This window comes from Sapajus apella, unplaced genomic scaffold (genome assembly GCF_009761245.1).
Source record: "Sapajus apella isolate SASKATOON/1434 unplaced genomic scaffold, GSC_monkey_1.0 scaffold38, whole genome shotgun sequence".
NCBI lineage: Eukaryota > Metazoa > Chordata > Mammalia > Primates > Cebidae > Sapajus > Sapajus apella.
Genome location: NW_022436978.1, coordinates 10,973,551 through 10,994,735, shown reverse-complemented (window position 1 = coordinate 10,994,735; position 21,185 = coordinate 10,973,551). Strand labels below are relative to the sequence as shown.

At 34.4% G+C, this 21,185-nt stretch overlaps 1 protein-coding gene across 8 annotated transcripts in view; it reads left to right on the top strand.

The window, feature by feature from the left end:
* IL1RAP (interleukin 1 receptor accessory protein) overlaps positions 1–21,185 on the top strand; it is a 150,213-nt gene that overhangs the window by 119,979 nt on the left and 9,049 nt on the right. For 6 of the 8 annotated variants that reach the window (XR_004275137.1, XM_032298250.1, XM_032298251.1 and 3 more), the window contains 2 exons: positions 10,908–11,057; positions 12,299–12,442. Coding sequence is in view for 7 of the 8 variants with exons in the window: in XM_032298250.1 (XP_032154141.1) it covers positions 10,908–11,057; positions 12,299–12,442 (294 nt within the window). In the remaining variant the exon portion in view is untranslated. Of the gene's footprint in view, positions 1–10,907; positions 11,058–12,298; positions 12,443–14,958; positions 18,153–21,185 lie in introns of those variants that run through there. The other 2 variants (XM_032298256.1, XM_032298255.1) reach the window with 1 other exon arrangement.

Below are 21,185 nucleotides of genomic sequence, written 5' to 3'. Positions count from 1 at the left end.
TGAAAGGAAGGACTGAAGTACATGATGTAAGGTAGTTTCCCAAATTGAGTTCCTGGGAACAATGCTAAGAATCAGGATTCTCCTGCATTGCATAATTATACTCTAGAGTCAGAACACCTGTGTTGAAAATCTCATTTCTGCACATTCTAACTCTGTGAAAAGTAAATCTCTCTGAGCCTCAATTTCTTTATATTTAAAGTAGGCACAATGATACCACTACCTCATAAGGTTGTTTTAAAGTGCTCAGAACAGTTATTGGCATATATACCTATATATTAAATGCTCAATAAATATTAACTCATTATTTCCATAAGATTTTCGTAAGTGTTATTTGACAAAGACTTTTATAGTCAAATAAGTGTCATTCATGTCTGGTAAGCAAAATCAACCAAGTTACTTTAGTTAGGCCCCATTAGAGTATTTAATATGTGAATATTTGATAGGAATATCTGCAGGAAATTGAATTATAGTGGCAGGATGTTTTCATATGTATTTGACTCCATATTTCCTAAGTATGGAGCTTTTTGTGGGGATGGTCTTCTGAGGCGTATATCCTGGAGAACAATTATGGAAGGTGACCTAAATTCACAACTTATTGTCAAATGAATATGCCTATAATCCCAGCACTTTGGGAGGCCAAGGCATGTGAATCACAAGGTCAGGAGTTTGATTCCTGGCTAACGTGGTGGAACCATCTCTACTAAAAATACAAAAAATAGCTGGGCTTAGTGGCAGGCACCTGTAATCCCAGCCACTCAAGAGGCTGAGGCAGGAGAATCACTTGAACCCGGGAGGTGGAGGTTGCAGGAGCCGAGATGGTGAGGTTTTGTTTGGGATTGTATTTAATTTATAAATCAGTCTGGGTAAAGTTGAAATCTTAACAATACTGACTTTTCCAATCCATTAACACAATACATCTGTCCATTTATTTAGATCTTAATTTTTTTTAGTATTTTTTTTAGATTTGAGTGTATAGGTCTTGCATATATATTGCTAAATGTATGCCTAAATATTTTGGTTTTGGTGATATTGTAATAGTACTTTTTATTTTTTTATTTATTTTTAAGACAGCCTTACTGTCACTCAGGCTGGAGTGCAGTGTCATGATCTCAGTTCACTGCAACCTCCACCTCCCAGTTCAAGTGACTCTCTTGCCTCAGCCTCCAGAGTAGCTGGAATTACAGGTTCCCATCACAACGCCAGCTAATTTTTATAATTTTAGTAGAGATGGGGTTTCACCATGTTGGCCAGGCTTGTCTTGAACTCCTGACCTCAGACGACCCACCCACCTCAGCCTCCCAAAGTGCTGGGATTACAGGCCTGAGCCAGCATGCCCAGCCTGTTACAGTACTTTTTAAATTTTCATTTTCCAGATGTTCATTGAAAATGCAATTAATTAATTTTTATATATTGATCTTGGTCTTTTGAACTTTAGGGTGGTGTTTGTTTCATTTCTTAGGATTTTTCATATGCTTGATTGTGTCACCCATTAAAAAAAAAAAACAGATTTTTACTTCTTCCTTTTTAAATGTCATAACTTTAATCACTTTTTACTGTTCATTTCACACTTTTGGACCTCCAGTTCAATGTTCTGTAGAAGTTATGAGAGTAGCCATCTTCGTATTGTTTCCAAATTTAGAGGGCAAGCATTCAGTTTTTATATATTGTGATGTCATTTGTAGGATTTTTTTTTTGTAGATGACCTTTATTTTCATAAGCAATTAGCTTTCCATTTTTAGTTTGCTGAGAACTTTTTTTTTTTAATGAGTGTGTTGAGTTTTGTTGAATTCTTACCTGGATCTATTGAGATTGTATGGTTTTTCTTTTTCAGTCTGTCAGTGTGATGATTTATACGTAATGATTTTGAAATTGCATGTTCAGAATAAACCCTTGTATTATCATGATTTATTGTCATTTTTATATATTACTGAATTTTATTTGCTAATATTTTGTCACAGATTTTTGTTCATGTTAAATTTTTTTTTTTTTTTTTGACAGTTTTGCTTTTGTTGTCCAGGCTGGAGTGCAGTGGCGTGATCTCAGCTCACTGCACCTCCACCTCCCAGGTTCAAATGATTCTGATTCTCTCACTTCAGCCTCCTGAGTAGTTGTGATTACAGGTGCCCACCACCACACCTGCTAATTTTTTTTTTGTATTTTTTTTAATAGAGATGGAATTTCACCAAATTTTGTTCATACTTTTGTTCATGAAGAATATTGGTTTGTGGTATTCTTTTCTTTGTAATGCTTTGACTAATGTCTGTGTTATGCTGGTCTCATTACATAAGCTGGATAACGCCCCCTCTTTTGTGGCTATAGGAAAACCTGTGAATAAAACTGGTATTATTTATTGCTCAAACAAATTACTCATATAACTATCTGGGCCTGTTGCTTTCTTTTTGGGAAAGCTTTTAATTATGAATTCAGTGCCCTTTTTAGTTATTCAGATTTTCTGTTTCATTTTGTGGGAGTTTTGGTTTAAGGCATTTTTTTCCATTTCATCTCAGTTGTCCCATTATCGGCATACTTTTCTTTAGGTTATTTCCTATTATCCTTTTAATGTCTGTAGGATTTTTAGTGATGCTCCACTGTCACTCCTGATATTAGTAATTTGTGTTTTGCCTTTTTGTGTTCTTTATCAATCATGATAAGAGTTTTCCAATTTTGCTAATTGTTTCAATGAACATATTTTTATTGACTTTATTGTTCACAAATTTTGTTTTATTCACTTCATTCTTATACTTATTTTCCTCTTTTTGCATACTTTGCATTTCATTTTCTTTTTTGTCAATCATCCTAAAATATAACCTGTACCATTGATATTTAAGTAATTCTTCTTTTCCAATATCAGCATTCTGAGCTATGAATTTTCCTCATAGGATTATTTTAACTAAATCCAACAAATGTTGAAATGTTGAGTTTTTATTAAGTTCAATTTTTGTTTTTTTGAGATGGCGTCTCACACTGCCGCCCAGGCTGTAGTGCAGTGGCGTGATCTCGGCTCACTGCAGTCTCTGCCTCCTGGGTTCAAGCAATGCTCCTGCCTTAGCCTCCAGAGTAGCTGGGACTATAGGCACGCATCACCACATCCAGCTAATTTTTTTGTATTTTTAGTAAAGATGGGCTTTCACCATGTTGGCCAGGTTGGTCTCGATCTTCCAACCTTGTGATCCACTCGCCTCAGCCTCCCAAAGTGCTGGGGTTACAGGCGTGAGCCACCGTGCCCAGCCAATATTTTCTAATTTCTCTTTTTATTTCTTTTCGACCTAAGGGTTATTTAGACATGTGTTAATTAATTTACAGCCATTTGGAATTTTCCAAATCATTTTACTACATTATATATGAAAATCCATTTGAATTTTCATATACTTTGTTATTCGGTTATTGAAAGAGAGAATGGTGTTGAAATCTTTACATATAATGTGGATTTTTCCAATTCTTTCTTCAGTTCGGCCAGTATTTGTTTCATGTATTTTGGAGCTGTAATATTTAGTACAGACTTATTTAGGATTGATATGTCATTTTGATTAATTGACTCTTAAATTGTGAAGTCTTTTTTTTTCTGCTAATACCCTGTGTCTAATATGAATATAGCCATTCCAGCTTTCTTATAATTACTATATGTTTTTTCCATTTTTTAATTTTACCTATCGGTGTCTTTATACTTTTATACCTATATTTTATATTTAATATATATCACATATTTACAGCATATGATTGCGTATTGGATCCAATCTGATCATTTCTGCCTTTTAACTTGAATGTTTAATCCATTTTTCTTTGACATAATTATTATTACTGCCTTTAAGTTTACCATCTTGGTATTTGTCTACCTGTTTATCTGTTCTTTATCTCCTTTAGATTAAATGGTATTTTCATTGTATTTTATTTTATCACCTTTTTGGACTTTTGGCTCTTCCTCTTTGTTTTAGGCTTGTTTGGTTTTGTTTCCTCTAGAGTTTATAATATTTTTCTTCAACTTATCAGTTTATCTTGAATTAATCACTTTACATATTTTATGAGAAACTTATCATAGCATATTTCCATTTCTTTCCTCCCATCCTTTGTGTTGTGCTATAATACATTTTGGTTTTGCATGTATTACGGTGTGCCACAATATATTGTGACAGTTTGGCTTTAAATAACTCTCTTCTAAGAAGTTAAAAACTGATACTTTTTTAAAAATTTATTTGCTTACCTTTTTTGTCTGATACTATCCATTCTTGGCAACATTTTAATCTGAAGAACTATTTAATGTTTCTGGTGATGTACATCTGCTAGTGACAAATTCTCTCAGTTTTGTTTGAATCTGAAAATGTCTTATTTCATTTTAATTTTTATATTTCAAAACATGACTAAGAAAGTTTTCAAATATATGAAAGATTTTGAGAAATTACACAGTGAGCACTCATACACCCTACCTGGTTTTTACCATTAACATTTTGTTATCTTTGCTTTGTCACATATCTGTTCATTCTTCTACCAGTTTATCAATCCATCTTGTTTCCTGACACATTTCAAAGTAGATGCTGATCTCAGTAAACATTTAAGCTCCTTATCATTATCAATATTTTAATATTTATTTGTAGTTTTCTTTTTCAGGTAAAATTTGCATAGAGTAACAAATTACATAATTCAAGTGTACCATTCAATAATGAGAAATGCATATACATGCATTACCTAATATTCTATTAAAACATAGACTATTGCCATCACCAGAGAATAACATTCTTCCCCTTATAAGTCAATTTCTTCTACCCCCACCTTCCCCACCTCCCCCAACAATACAACTGTTTTTATTTTCTTTTTAGAATAGGTTATTGTTTTATATTCTAGAACTTCGGGGATCCATACAAAATGCACTGTTGTATAAGTGTACTTTCACTCAGCAAATGTTCTTGATATTCATCCATGCTGTTGTATGTATCAGGCATTTTTTGTTTGCCATGGAGTGGTTTTGTTTTGTTTTTATTTTTGTTTTGTTTAAGAATGCAGAATGATATGTTTATTCAGTCTTTGGGTGGTAAACATTTGGGTTGTTATCAGTTTTGGGGTCTTTTGAATAAAGCTTCTGTGAACATTCTTATCCAAACTTCTTAGTGGACTTCTGTTTTTACTTCTCTGAGATGAATACCTATGAGTGGAATTACTGATTTAGTTTTATTAGAAGCTGCTAGACTTTTTTTTTTTTTCCCCAAGTGGCTATATCATTCTATATTCCACAGTCAACATATTCACATCTTAAGGATTTGATGTTGTCAGCCTTCTTTGTTTTGGCAATTATGGTGAGTATATGGTGGTATCTCATTGTAGTTTTATTCTCTATTTCCCTGATCTCACAAAATACTGAGCACTTACTTCTTCATGTGCTTATTGGCCATCTGTATGTCTTTTTTGATGTGACTGTTCAAACATTTTGTTCATTTTATAAATAGTTTGTATTTTATTATTGAACCTTAGCAGTTCTTCATCTGTCCTGGATGCCAGTCCTTTGTCAGACACATGGAAAAATACTTTTTCCCAGTCTGTTGCATGACAGTTTGTTTTTTAGTGGTGTATTTTAATGAGCAGAGGTTCTCGTTTTTTATGAGATGTAATTTATTAACTTTTTCTTTATTCATTATTAATTTCTGTGTCCTAAGAAAGCTTTGAATACCCAGAGTCATGAAGGCTCACCTTTGTTTAGGTCTATAATCCATCTCTTTTCTCTTTTTTTCATGAATTGTATGTAGTAGAAATTGAAGATCAGTTTCCCTTTCATACTGATATCCAGTTGTTCCAGCACCATTCACTGGAAAGATTTTTATTTTCTCATTATGTTTCTCTGGTGCCTTTGTCAATATTTTCACAGGATATCTTGAAAGTTCATTTCTTTTCTCTTTCAGTGCTTTACGGTATTCCATTGCCTCCTGGCTAATATTATTTATAGTGCAAATGGGGCAGTTCTTTTGTTGTTGTTGTTGTTTGTGCCCTTTATGTATTTGTTATATGTTTTTCTTTGACAGATTTAAGATAATCTCTTCTTCTTTGATTTTGAACAATCAAATTATGATAACCTGTGGTGTATTTGTGTGTGTGTGTATGTGTTTCTCAGAGTTTATTAAACTTCTCATTTCTATGTGTTTATATTTTTCCTTTAATTTGGATAATCTTCAGTCATTTTCTCTTCAGATATGTCTGGCATCTCCCCTCACTCTTTCTCTTCTTTTAGTACTCCAATTAAAATTAGGATAGACCACTTCTATCCAATTAGTAGTGCCCCACAGGTCTCTGAACTTCTCGTTATTTTTATTTCTTCCTTTTTCATCCTTTTCCTCACTCTGTGTTTGTGTAGTTTTCAATGTACAGTGGCCATTTTCTTTGTGATGTCTAATCTGTATCATTTTCTTTATTTCAGAGTTATGTTTTTCAGCTTTTGAATTTCCATATCTTCATTGGAAGATCCCTATTGATACTTTCTATTTGCTGTTCACAATGGTCATGGCTTTTTAAAAATTGAACAAATACATTTAGAATACTCATTTTTAAGTGTTTATCTGATAATTCCACCATTTTTGTCAAGCCTTGTTCTGTTTTGATTAGCTATCTATTTATTAGCTAATATGGACCTTTTTAAACTAGCTTTTTAAAAATCATATGCTGGATATTATGGATGTTACAATATTGAGTTTTGAATTTTGTAAGAGTGTTAAATTTTGTTCTAGCAGGAAATTAATTTACTTGCATAATTGCTTGCTTTTTTAAAAGCATCTTATCTTTGTTAAAGTAGGTCTGAAATAGCCTTTTCTGTAGGATTAGATTGGACCTACTTCTAAAACATGTCATATCTGGAGTCTCTAATTAATATTGGGGAGTTAAACAAAATCTCTTCACTCTGAGTGGGCTGTACTCAACTGTCTCCCAGCCCTTCTTGTTCTGCTAGAGTTGTTCTGTTCCCAGCTATTCTTTGCCTAACCTTTAAATATGTTCCCCGAAATATGTGTAGCTTTGTATTTGGCCAAAGACTCAAGGTAATCCTGTGCAGATTTCTAGAATTCCATCTCTATATAGCTGTCTTCTCTGTAAATGCAGTTTGATTCAACAGCAGTCTTGAACTCCAATTTCTGTCTTCTTAGCTCAGTCTGACCATTTCTTTTTTTTGGCTTTCCCCTTTTTGTGCCACAGTTTAAAAGGTGCCTTTAGTCAAAAAACCGGAGTGATCAGAGGGTTTACAATTTTTTGTCTTTTTCTCTCACAGATCACATTCCTGTATTACCAGTTGTCCAACATTTTACAAACTGTTTTTTTAGGTATGGAAGGAGAGCTAGTCCAGTATTAGTTACTCGTCTAAAAAAAGAAGCTGAAGTCCAAAATGTGCAAGTTTTAACACGCTATAGTAGCCAAATCAATAATGTCTGGTAGTCAATTTAGTCATAGGTCTCTGCTTTATCATAATTTTAATAAAACATTTTCTTTGTTTACAACTCAGTAAAATGGTCATTACCACAGTTCCAAAAATTATCAATCAGTCCCACCAATTTAGCACAGAGTAGCCATGGGTTCTGTGACAGGGAACACTTGGAAGTGAAGCAGTTGGCATTTAGCTGGGACATGAAATGGATAGCAATGCCCCAACTGCAATAGTAAAGATGATGGAAATAACTCAGATTTTCTAGGAGAAACATGATTGTAGAGCAAAAACTCAAAACAGAAAATACCAAGAACTGAGGTGTTGACCTGTTTTAACCAAGGGTGGTTACCTGGAAATTTGGGCTTTGAAGCCAGTTATTTACATCGAACTACAAAAACAGATGGAGGAAATTCTGATTCAAGGAGTAACAACAAGCATGTAGCTAAATTTGGCTACATCCTGAATCAGATTATTAGTAAAATCAATAAAGGAAGGAGTTTAGGAATCCAATTTAGTCATATTGCATCATGCCTTTCTGATTGGAAATTCTTTAGTCTGGGATTGCATCAGAGTGAAATCTTTATGTTAAAATACTTGGCAGTCTAGCTAGGCAGTCAGCAAATGTAGTCTGAGGGTCACTCTTTCCCTGTAAGCGAGCACTGCTTTACATGAAAACCTTGTAGAGAACTTCTGGCATGTAGCTTAAGCTATTTAGAAAATCCAGCTTGGTAGATGATTTATTTTAAGAATTCAATTCATTAAGTAGCATTACTGACTCCTTTTTATCAAGATAGCTCTACAAAATACAGTCTGTAAATATGACACATGTGATTGTATGACACGAAACAGAATTAAAATGCCCCATTAGAAATAAAATGGACAGTAATAAAACAAGTGGAGCAGAGGGAAATTTATGAGGATAATTGATCTCTTGGTCATTAAGCAAGCTCTCTATTGGCATTTTAAAAAAATCAATTTCAGGTAAGTGCAGCCAACGACAACCTCCAGCCCCATTGCAAAATGTTCATCCAGAGAGAGCCAAAACAACTGAGCAAATAATGGAAATAACAGTGGAAAATACCCTATTGTACTGTTAACATAATATACTCAGAAACACCAAGGACACAGTGATTTTCATGCCAGCTACTCAAATAGATCTTAGTAAATTTTCAGCAACTGCACTAACATAGCTTCTGGAATTTATCATGGAGTTTTCTTATTTTAAGGCACCATTATTCATGGAAGGAGTACCAGAGTACCTGATGATAATTTTACACTGCTGAGTCCCAGGCTACACCTGTGGCAGGATTAATATCCCCAGTTTAGGATAATAAAATCAAAACCCTATGATTTGCCCTTTAATAAGAGAACTTCAGGCTCAGCTCCAGGCTGCTTACTATTTTCTGCTTTGAATAGATACCTTTTTAAGAAGTGATTTCCTGGATGTGAGGGTGACCTGGCTGCAACATCTGTCACCCCATTAATCAGTGTCCCCTTCCTCCCTCACCGCTCCATGTGACTCCTTCCTGAAGCTGCATGCTCAGTGGAAGAGGACAACCATCCCCAATAGAGGGAGACTGGTCTTTGACCAAGGGTATACAAGTAGCTGTGCCCCCTGCTAGAACCTCCAAACAAGCTCTCAAGGTTCATAAAAGTGATTTTATTCCACTATAGTATGATCAATAATTGAGCTTCATCATGGTGGTGTTCAGAGTTCCCTGCATTTTGGAGTCAGGGAGCCTCTATTAGTAATCCCAGCTTTGAATGAGATTCTTCTAAGCTGTGTCTCAGCAAATATTTAAGACCTGCAATGTTCTAGGAGCTTACAGAAGCCTTCCCTCACCACCTTATGCAATATACCTCCCTTGCTCCAGTCCCACCCTTCAATCACCTCTGTCACATTAGCATGGTTTATTTCCCTTATAGCACTAACCACTATTTAAAATTAACCAGCTGATTTATTTCTTTAGACATTTACTTCCCTGAATTAAAATATTAGACAGAAAAGGGGAGAGACACTTTCTGTCTTATTTACCATTCCCCAAAAGCGTCTGGCAAATGGTAGATATCAATAAATAATAATCAGATTGACTGATCCATAATTTAAGCCCCTCCTGCTTCAGATCCAGCAAATATACTGTTCCTCCTTCAAACACTTAGACTTCATTATCAAAAGCTAACAAAGCAGCTAAATAAAATGGCTGAAGCATAATTTAGTAATAGTCTTCTCCTAAATATCCCAGAAGTGTAAAATGTTATATCTGGAAATGTTCATTGAAACACTAGGTGTTCTAAGGATATGGTGGATGAAAAAGACACAATCTCTACCTGAAAGACTGTAAAGGTATACTTCCTGGGAAATGAGAGGGTGTGAAGAAGCTGGCCTGTAGACAAATTACAATACAATCAGTAACACTGTAATAGAATAACAAACAAAGGGAAGAGTAAGAATTTCTACAAGGCAGAGCCAGGTTGCAATAAGAATTTTATTCTACAAAAGCTTATACAAAATAATGATATTTGAGCATGGACTTGGAAACTAGAAAGAGAAAGAACTTTCAGCCAGAAGTCACAGCATGAGAAAAAGTCATGACATTAAATCTTTCTGTTTTTTTTTTTTTTTTTTTTTGTGAAGACACAGTGGTAAATGAGAAAGGAAGGAAGGTGGTTAGTAATTTGGTGTGACAGACCTTGACTATAGGACTAATGAGTTAATATCTGTTGTTTAAGTAATTGGGAGTTACCTCACTCTATTTCTGATACTTCCAAAGAAACTGCAAAGGTGACTATAATGTAGAAAATAAGTAGATAATGCCGAAATCTTTGCATAACCAGATATTGCATGCTTATCTCTAGAATATGTACTGAAGAACTGTGAACATAGGAGATGACTTCTAGAACCAGGCATATTCAGCATTTGGTGGATGCCCTCTACTTCTGCACAATGAAAATAACGTTTCTGAGGCTTATTTCCAAGTAGAAAGGAAAGATAATAAAATTCCTTTCATACTACATTAGACAAGGGAATGAAACTAAAACTAATGGAAAAATATTAGGATTTTTACTCAAATCAGCTGCATGAACAATTAAAATTTTACTAATATTGTCCAATACCATGGATTTCTTCAGGTAGCAATGAGAACTCCATCCCAAGATATGGACAGAGGATGGAATGATAATTTTCAAAAATATTTTAAAGGAGATTTAGGTGTCAAATTGTGACTTGAACTAGGTGACCTTCTAAGCCCTACCTGACGTTACAATTCTGTTTTAATTTATATATTATAAAAGACTACTCAGATAAAAAACACCTCTCCTAGGTGCTGGAAACAAAAAGATAAATATGACACAGTCTAAGTATTTTAAAATACTACTAAACTCTACAATGTTATCTCTGATTGTTCATACATAGGCAGGTGCATAGCTAAGTTGCTTGGCTTATCCAGCTATCTTCCAGGATGATGGGTCACTGTGGTCACCACACAGAAATCAATTCTTTCTTCGTTGTTCATTCCAGTGCCAGCTCCAAGATACACAGTAGAACTGGCTTGTGGTTTTGGAGCCACAGTCCTGCTAGTGGTGATTCTCATTGTTGTCTACCATGTTTACTGGCTAGAGATGGTCCTATTTTACCGGGCTCATTTTGGAACAGATGAAACCATTTTAGGTAAGTAACAGAAATATGACATAAACCTCTTCTGTCATCTTTAGAAAACATGTCAGAATAAAAAAAAAAAAAAAAAAACATGTTGACCTGATAAAACCTAGATCAACTGGAAGATTTAAGCAGATTACCTTTAATTTCAGCCCTTTCTATTAAAAATATTTTCACAGATTATTATTCTCTTTTCTTGGATTAATAAGTGAGTGATTCTAAATTAGCACTGTCCAAATAGAAATATAGTTGAAGCCACTTATCTAACTTAAAATTACCCAGTGACCACTTTAGTAAAAGTAAAAAAGAAACAAGCAAAAATAATGAACTGACTAAATATATTTATGATACTATTTTTAGCATGCAATTAATATTAAAAAGTTAATGAGATATTTTAGAACTTTTTGGTTCTAAAAATGTTCAAAATTTAAAATGTATTCTGCTTTATCCTTATTGCACATCGCAGTTCAAACCAGGCATATTTTAAGTGAGCAATAGACACATGGCTCCTGGCTGATGTGTTGGACAGTGCTGATCCACATTCCTTGTACTCAGATGGTGATCTGTGAACCAGCAGCAACACCATGTGTAGCTTATTAGAAGTGATTCGTGTGCACATTAACATTTAAAAAGCACGGGTCTCATGCAAATTTCCCTACAGAAAAAAATAGAGTATTTAAACATACGAATTCGTGGGTCCACCCCATAAAGATTTTAATTCAGTTAGGCTTATGGAAGAAACATAGAATCAATGGTTTTTAATGATATGTAATTTTTATAATTAAGCAACTTTGTGAAAGATCGGTCCATTAAATTTAATTATGTTTTTAATTTTAGTTCTTTTCAGGTATAAATAATTCAGTCAGTTTGACAAAGTTTTGCTCAGTTTGTAATTTTAATATATTAATGAGTGATATGCTAGGATGGGAAGCAGAAATTTTCTGCAGAGTATCAATTGCCAGCATCTATGATTTACCTTCTGGCTTTGTTAATTTACAGTTGAATGGGGCAAACTTCACTCTTTTTCTACCATAAAGTAGCCTGTAAGATGAGAGTTGAGGATACATCACAGAACATTCAAAATTACATCTTCAAATAGTCGTTTTGCCTGGAGACTTGTTGCAAGTAGAAAATTGTACTGGAATCTGTCACTTAATGAAAATGTCTATATGCAGAAGTTAGATTTCAGATTAAAATGTAATGGTATTATGTAATTTTCCTAATTTATATTGTATCTGTGTTCCTTTTGCTAGATGGGAAGGAGTATGATATTTATGTATCCTATGCAAGGAATGCTGAAGAAGAAGAATTTGTATTACTGACCCTTCGTGGAGTTTTGGAGAATGAATTTGGATACAAGCTGTGCATCTTTGACCGAGACAGTCTGCCTGGGGGAAGTAGGTATTTCAGATGAGTATAAATGATACTACCTTGAAAGGCAGAGAGAATCATTAGTTTTGCTTTATGGGTGAGAGTCATGGTACAGCATCTTTGGATATTTAACGTCAGATGCTTTTTGATGTAACAGACTCCTCTAGAAATAAAACTACATTAGAAGATGTGTACTATTCAACTCAGTTTATGGTATTAAAATATTTGCCCTTGTAATCTTTCAGAGCTGCATGTCAGAAAAGTGTGGAGGCACAGTGGGTTAGAGTTCTATTAAAGGGCCGTGGCTTTAAACATCCTGTTTATTCACATTTAGATATTTTGGTTTAGGCTAATCTACATTGGTTTGTCTAGAATTGTTTTACAAGACTGAGTAATTTTTTTTAAAAAAATGGGTTGGTTTTGTTTTTAGAAAGACGGGTTTACTTGGCTTTACTAAAACTTAGTGGCAGAAGATTGTGCATAGAATTTGTCCTTATGTCATTCACTCATAATAATTACAATATTTTCCTAAGGCATTTGCTCTTTTTTCCCCCCTCACTTTTCTTTTCAAGTGAAATAGTGCTACTCAAATTCCCCCTTTCTTTGGTTCTGTTTCTTTTTCCTGTCAGCTTATACATTTGAGGGTTACTTAAAAATGTTGTAAGAACCAGTGTAAGTAGGAGGTTAAAAAAAAAAAAAAGAAATGCTTAAATTGCTGAATATATTAAAATAAAAGTACAACTCCTTTTTACATCCACACAGGGACACACAAAGTAGTTTTTCATCAGTGTCTTTTAATAAACATATAAATTATATTCCCAAACCCACTGTTAAACTTTGTCCTGTTGAAATGCATGTAATATATCTAATCATAAGCATGACAAACCAATTTTATTCCTCAAATACAGCTTACATTCATAATTTGACAAATTTTTAAAATATTGCATGGATAATTGAGATAAACTTGAAATTTTATTCTCATTTTGAATTAGTTGGATCAGTTATTTTATCTCCCCAATCAGCACCCCAAAAGTCCATTGTAAGACATCTCTTTCAGTATAATTTTTCCAGGAATTTATGACTTAATTATACATTTAAAGGATAAATTCCACTCATTTTAATACTTAATTTCCCCAATCATTTATTCACCCATTTATTTGTTCATATAGCCATTCAGCAAATACTTGTCTACCATGGAACTGGGTAAGACCCTCCAATAGGGGGTGGTAATTCTTTGAAGAATTCAAGTTCTACAGAATTACTCTCCCATCTTGTTTTTGTTAGTTAGCTTTTGCATCCTTTTGTATTCTTCCAGCTGCTCTCAGCCAGTCCTCTTTGACTCTTGAGTCTCTTTCTATGCTTACACATGCTCAGCCCCCAGTGCCACTGCTTGAAGCAGACAATCATTCCTGGATTCTCCTCCAGGCTGTGCATGCTAGATTTTAATCGCAAGTCTTTCTCTACTATTTCTGAACCTGTGAACACTAACGGGCAAAATGACTTCATAAGGCAGTATAGTCAGCCATGAGGTAAGTTTCCACAGTACTAGTAAGTTACCTGGAGTTGGCAGCCATCTGAACCACAGGTAAAGGTCTATGCAATCCTCGATAAGCAACTGTGAGGAGATGGATTGGCTCCAAGAATTTAGTGACAGGAATTAATCAGAGCCCTTGACAGCAGAATAAAATTACATTGCTTTTCCGTTTTTCCTGCTTTTTCATCTTTTTCCCTCGAAGAAAGCATTTGCCTGTTAGTGAAAGCAGACACAGCTGCCGAGACACATGGCTGTATGGTAACAATAGGAGCTTGAGGAGAAAGATCAGGGATTAATTTAGGCTCCAGTGCAGACAGAAGTAGAAAGCTGGACTGAGAATGTGTTACCAGCCAAAATGCCATTCAGTGGCTAGATTTTTTTTTAAGTTTCTACTGCAACGACATAGTGATATTCAAGTCAGAGGTATCCAACAAGAGAGAGGGACTCTCAGAAGATGAAGGTCCCCCTTTGTTGTCTTGTCCTAGCAAAATATAAAATTCTATTATTTTAATTATGTAATATATATATTTTTGAGTGTCTGTTGGTACTAGAGAGTTTATGCATGGGTTTCTTTGGAAAAGAAAGGGCCCATGAGCTGATGTGACTGGACTGTAAGATGCTACACACTTTGAAGAAACTGATTTCAGTATAACACACCTATTCCTTCTGTCTCAAGTATCGTTTTTGAAGATCAAGGTGTCATAACAATGCACTACCTTTTGGCTTTATGCCTGTTTGGAATTTTTTTTGGAAATATGTGTTTATACTTTCTGTTTTCTCTGAACACAGTGGTATTCAATGAACAGAGTTTCTAGGTAAGGACTGAGTTGTTCAAACTGCTGCTGGCAAAAAGTTTCATCTCAATTCTCAGGCTAAGCTCACCCCAAGTTCCTTTCATTTGCTTCTCAGGCTAAGTTTACCGTAAGTTCCCTTCATTTGCTCCTCCAGCCCCATGCTTTTGGGGAGTTTTTGGCCAACACTAATCCCCATGGTTGTTTTCTTTCCCAGTTGTCACAGATGAGACCTTGAGCTTCATTCAGAAAAGCAGACGGCTCCTGGTTGTTCTAAGCCCCAACTACGTGCTCCAGGGAACCCAAGCCCTCCTGGAGCTCAAGGCTGGCCTAGAAAATATGGCCTCTCGGGGCAACATCAACGTCATTTTAGTACAGTACAAAGCTGTGAAGGAAACGAAGGTGAAAGAGCTGAAGAGGGCTAAGACGGTGCTCACGGTCATTAAATGGAAAGGGGAAAAATCCAAGTATCCACAGGGCAGGTTCTGGAAGCAGCTGCAGGTGGCCATGCCAGTGAAGAGAAGTCCCAGGCGGTCTAGTAGTGATGAGCAGGGTCTCTCGTATTCATCTTTGAAAAATGTATGAAAAGAATAAGGAAAAGAGTAAAAAGAACAAGGGGTACTCCAGAAAGAAAGAGTTCCCCCATTCTTCATTCACAGTTTATGGTTTTACAGGCAAAAAATAATGGTCTAAACCTCCCTATAGGGATAAATTTAGGGTGACTGTGTGTCTGACTATTCTGCTTCCTCAGGCGAAACTAAAGTTTAGAATGATATTATCAACAGTCTGTCACCAGTCTCTCTGATGCCACTATGTTCTTTGCAGGCAAAGACTTGTTCAATGCGAATTTCCCCTTCTACATTGTCTGTCCCTGTTTTTATGTCTCCATTCTTTTTAAAATCTTAACATATGGAGCAGCCTCTCCTATGAATTTAAAGATGCCTTTAAAATAAGTCACTGTTGACAGGGTCATGAGTTTCCGAGTATAGTTTTCTTTTTATCTTATTTTTACTTGTCCGTTGAAAATATAATCACTGCCTACATTTTAGCTGAGGATAATGAACTTTTTTGCTCATTCGGCTGTACAATACATAACCACAGCAAGACTGGTACCTACTTAGAATGATACAAAGCAGTGTAACTGAAAACGTTTCGTTTAATTGATTTAAAGGGCTTTTCTCCTACTATACCACCTTTGCCCTCTTCTCAGGTAATTGATGTAATATATGTAAACTTGAAAAATATTGCTTAATTTTTGCTTTTGCTCCAGTCAATTCCTGATTATCCGCAGGTCAACCCACATTTTTCATTCCTTCTCCCTATCTGCTTATATCGCATTGGTCATTTAGAGTTTGCACGTGGCTCCATACTTGGTTCAGTCTGAAAGAAAACTCCTAATGGTGCTATAGAGAGGGAGGTAACAGCAAAAGTCTTTTAGGGCATTTTTCTGACTCACGAAAAGAACACAGAAAAGGATGTTTGGCAATTTGTCTTTTAAGTCTTAGCCTTGCTAATGTGAATACCAGGAAAGTAATTTTTCCTCACTTGTTTTTGTTGCTCCATTGTAAAGTGTGGAGGTCAGACTTAGTGACTTTGAGAGTTGCATTTGGCATGAATATTCTAAGAGAATTAACTGTATTTCCTGTAATCTATTCACTAGTACAGGAAATATACTTGCTCCAGATAAGTCAGTAGGAAAAGTCACTGTCAATGCAAGTTGCTTTGTTTGTTGTCAGTAATATTTTGCTGTTTTTAAGACTTGGAAAACTAAGAGCAGAGTTTACAGAGTGGTAAATATCTATGTTACATGTAGATTATACATATATATATACACACACATGTATATATGAGATATATATCTTATATCTTCACAAACACAAATTATATATATACATATATATCCACATACATACATTACATATATGTGTGAATATAAATCCATGTGCATATGAATTATATGTATGCATATTGTGTGTGTGTATATGTATATGACTTTAAATAGCCATTGGTACAATATTAAAAACCACTGGAATCTTGTCCAGTTTTTAAATTATGTTTTTACTGTAATGCCTTTGTGTCCGTGTTTTCTGTACATATTATTTGTTAATTCACAGCTCACAGAGTGGTAGTTGTCATAGTTCTTGTCTTGCCTAAGTTTGTATAAATAACTATTGCTACAGTTTTTCTGGGTTGCAGTGGAATCTGCTATGCACAGAGCTTCCATGGTCACTGCTAAGCAGTAGCCAGCCATCAGGCATTAACTGATTTCCTACTATATTACCAGGAGACACATTTAGAAACTAAGCTATGTCAATCTCAGTGCTCCACTATTTGCACTGTTGAATGATAAAGGAAACAAATATGCCTGTAAATGAGTCTTTGTATCCTGTGAAACACAATAATTCATAATTTAAGAAAGCCCTTATCCCGTAGCATGAATGTTGATGAGCAAATCTAAAATTATCTTCTATATTTAAGTGCCCTTCATCACTATTGAAGTCCATAATAAATCATTTCCCTATATAAGTGTTATTGATTATTTTAAATTGGAAAAGGCTTCACTTGGATGAAAACAGTGGAAATGTAGATCATTCTTGGATCTACTTTTTTAAGCCTTATTAAAGTTTTTCCTTATTAGAAACCACAATGACTCCCTCTATTAACCTTTCACTTGCTAGACCAGAAAAGAGCTTATTCCAGATAAGCTCTGAATACCAATTCTTACATAAGCTTTAGGCAAACAGAGAATTGTCTAATCACCAAAGGACCATTCTCTTGCCAATGCTGCATTCCTTTTGCACTTTTGGATTCCATATTTTTCCCAAATACTGTTGGGCACCCCTAGAAATGCCTTGATGTTTTTTCTATTTATATTCCTGCCTTTGGTACTTAATTTTTACAGATGCTATAATATAAAACATATCAAGTTTAAGTGATATGTATCATTGCAAGAGAATTTGTTTCAAGATTTTTTTTTATGTTCCAGAAGATGCCCAGTAGAGAACATTTGAGGGAAATATACTTGTAATTTAGAGAACAAGAACAAAGCACGTACTAAATTTGTTTAAAAGCTTAATGGTTTTAGACATATGCTATAGGGACCTTTCATATCCAGGTTAACAAAGAACTGTGATATATAGAGTGTCTAATTACAAAATCACATAAAATTTATTTAATTCTCTTCTGTATTGTAACTTAGATAATTCCCAAGGATTCTAATAAAAAATCACTCCATTGTATTGGGAAGCAAAACCATCATTCATTAATTACTTATTTTCTTTCCATAGGTTTTAATATTTTGAGATTATCTTTTTTATTTCATTCACAAACTTTTGTATTTTTCATATTTCATTTGATTTGTAAATTTATGTATGTTAAAAATAAACCATTTATTTTCAGCTTTGAATTTTATTTTGTGCATGTGTTTCATGTCTTTATTTTCACATTTGGTCATAAATGAAAACAAAGAATTGATTATTGTGCTTATAAAGAAATGTAATAAGTTACATTAGTTAAGTTTCTGAGATAAATCTGAGAAAATTGGAAACTTCATGTCAAGAACATTTTCTTTACATGTAAGTAAAAGTTACTTCAGTAAAATGGATTGCTTTTGAATACTAGGACATATTTTATGGATGTATATGTGTTTATGTTTGTATGTATATATGTGTGTGTATGTATGTGCAGAGAGACAGAAAGACCATCAGAAAGATGGAGAGATAAAGAGAGACAGAGAAAAGGGAGAAAGAGATTATTTAAAACAAAGAAAAACAAGCTTATTCCTTTACATTCAACTTGGAACTTAGGTAGCTTACAGGAATCTTTTACATCTAATAGGCTTTATGCAACCCCACAGTAGTTGCTTTGGAAATAGATAAAATAAAAACAGTGCCATGAGTTTCGTTAATTGATGATCATTTGAATCAAAGATGCATTTCTGTCACAACTTTTGAATAAATCAATGATGAATATTTGGAAACATATTTTGAGCTAATAATTCCATAGTGGCAGAGATGCCTTTTGCTTTAAAAAAATCCTATTTGTTCATTTGTTCAAAGAATATTTATTGAGACCTATAACATGCTCAGAATTGGTTAGCTTAGTAAAAGTTTTTCTACTGAAGAATTAATTTTCGTCTTGCAAACCAGTCCCAAAGGTATAGGCTTAGGATCAATGGATGGAAGTTACAAGGAAACAGATTTCTACTCAGTTACAAAATAGCTGTAAAGCAGAGTTCAACACAAATGAAATTCACTGTCTTTGGAAACTAGGTCTGCCATTACCAGAAGTATACAAGCAGTTATGTGATAGGTTTTCATTGAGATTTTGTATATGAGTTTTTTGCATTGGATAAATGGTTTTCAGTCTGAAGTTGTTTCCAACTCTGAGCATGTTAAGTGACCTAGAACACACTGGTGACTCTTTGGCAGATTCAGTTTCAGCATTTTGCACATTATCTACCCAGCTGTGATTAATCTTCCTAAAACTCTCAAGGTATTTTTTCCATCATATACTGATGTCAATAGCTCTTTAATGCAAGTAAATGCACAGTATTATATGAGAGACACATTTAGCAACTGGTCTATCTTATTTCTCTGTTTCTACCCAAAGAAGATAAAGTAACCTTAGCAATGGGTTAAGAGATTGAGTGTTTTAATAGTAATTTTAATCTACAGCTATTTAAAACTGAGTAGACAGAAATTTTACACCTTATTACTCTTATAAATCCACATATTAAGATGATATTTTAGTTAGCATTAATAATTAATACAGATTAAACAAATATTACTCCATATATTACTTTACTATTGTGTTCACTAGGCATTGAGCAATAATAATTTAATCAAAGTGATTTATGGAAATGTCTACTGTATGTTAGAAATTTACATATAGGTATCTAGTTTGTTTATCAGCGCTACAAGTTTGCTCTAATCATATGCATTTTATAGATGGATGAACTAAGGCTCAAAATGTATTAAGATAAAAACAGAGATAAATGGAGAAAGCAATATGTGAAACCACATCCATCTTCCAGTTAAGTATTCCCTTTCTTCTATACTTCAAGTTTTAAGAGAGAAAATGAAAGAGACAGAGGTTTGCTTTTCTTTTATCTACTAATAACTCAGCCAGAGGAAAATAAAATTACAGTCCTAGTTTTCTTCTAAGTGAGCTCCATGGAAATTATGACTTTTACAGGCAAGAGTATTTTTCTGTATTGAAGAGTTCTCAATCATATAACTTAACTTCAAACCCAATTTAGTACCACACAAGAAAACTAATCTCATTATTATATGGCCATACCTCATTTTTTTTAGCTAATCGGAATGAGTTAAATTACTACTTCTCCAAGTAAACCTTAGCATTAAAAAATAATAACCCTTATCCTCAAATATGAAGTTTTAACAACATGGAAGATATGAAGAAGACTATGCCATAAAGCATGCAACTTCCTTTACAGTAGCAAGTGAAGGTCTCTCCGTATAGCCCAAGACTTTTCTGAGAAGCATCTTCTACATTTGTTCCTCAATGTCTAAAATTCCACCACTCATATCTGCATTTAGCATTGTCCTCTTTCAAATCTAAACTTTCTTCCTTTCTGGACAGAGTACCAATAGAAAAAATAAAAGAACAACAGACTCAAAAGACATTTTTTAAGATCTGGAACAGTGTTGTATTTTAAAAGATGATATTCCTATTGGCAAAAATATACATTTTCCTAAGGTGATTATTTTGAAGTGAAACATCACACACACACACACACACACACACACACACACACACACACACACACAGTTTGCATCAATTTTCTTTGTTGACAAGCTAGCCATGTTGCCTTAAGGTTTTTTCACATTTCTCATGAGCCGAAAGAAGCAGTAGACTTCCCACTTCCATATTCTCTGATTTGTGAGAGGCAGCCTCATAAGATTCTGAGTAGGACTGGAGGGGGCTGAGGAGTTACTGAAACACATGCACATGTGCACAGACTCATACACACACAAGGGTTTTAATAATAAGTGAGAATTTAAATTTATCTCTTAAAAATGAAAAAAAAGTCTCTAAAAACATTTTTGCATTCTTGGTTAAACCAATCAAAAGTTCTCAAAACATGAGCACATGTCTCTCCAATTTCCCTTCAAATTCAATAGGTATTTCTTAAAACAGACACACACACACATACACACACACACACACACACACACACACACACACAGTGGGCAATTAACTACCCTGAAAATATTAGCCACCCTCAAAAGCAAGTCATCTCAGCTCTGTTTACAAATTATTTCTCGTTTTGAAATCTTGTTAAATCCACTGATTGCAAAAATAAAAATAAAAAACCACACAATAATCTGTAAGAAGCACAGCTCCCTCGTTCCCTGTCAAATTCACAATGACCAATGCAAACTTTCAGTCTGTCTCCACAGGCTGAAAAGTCTCTCCATT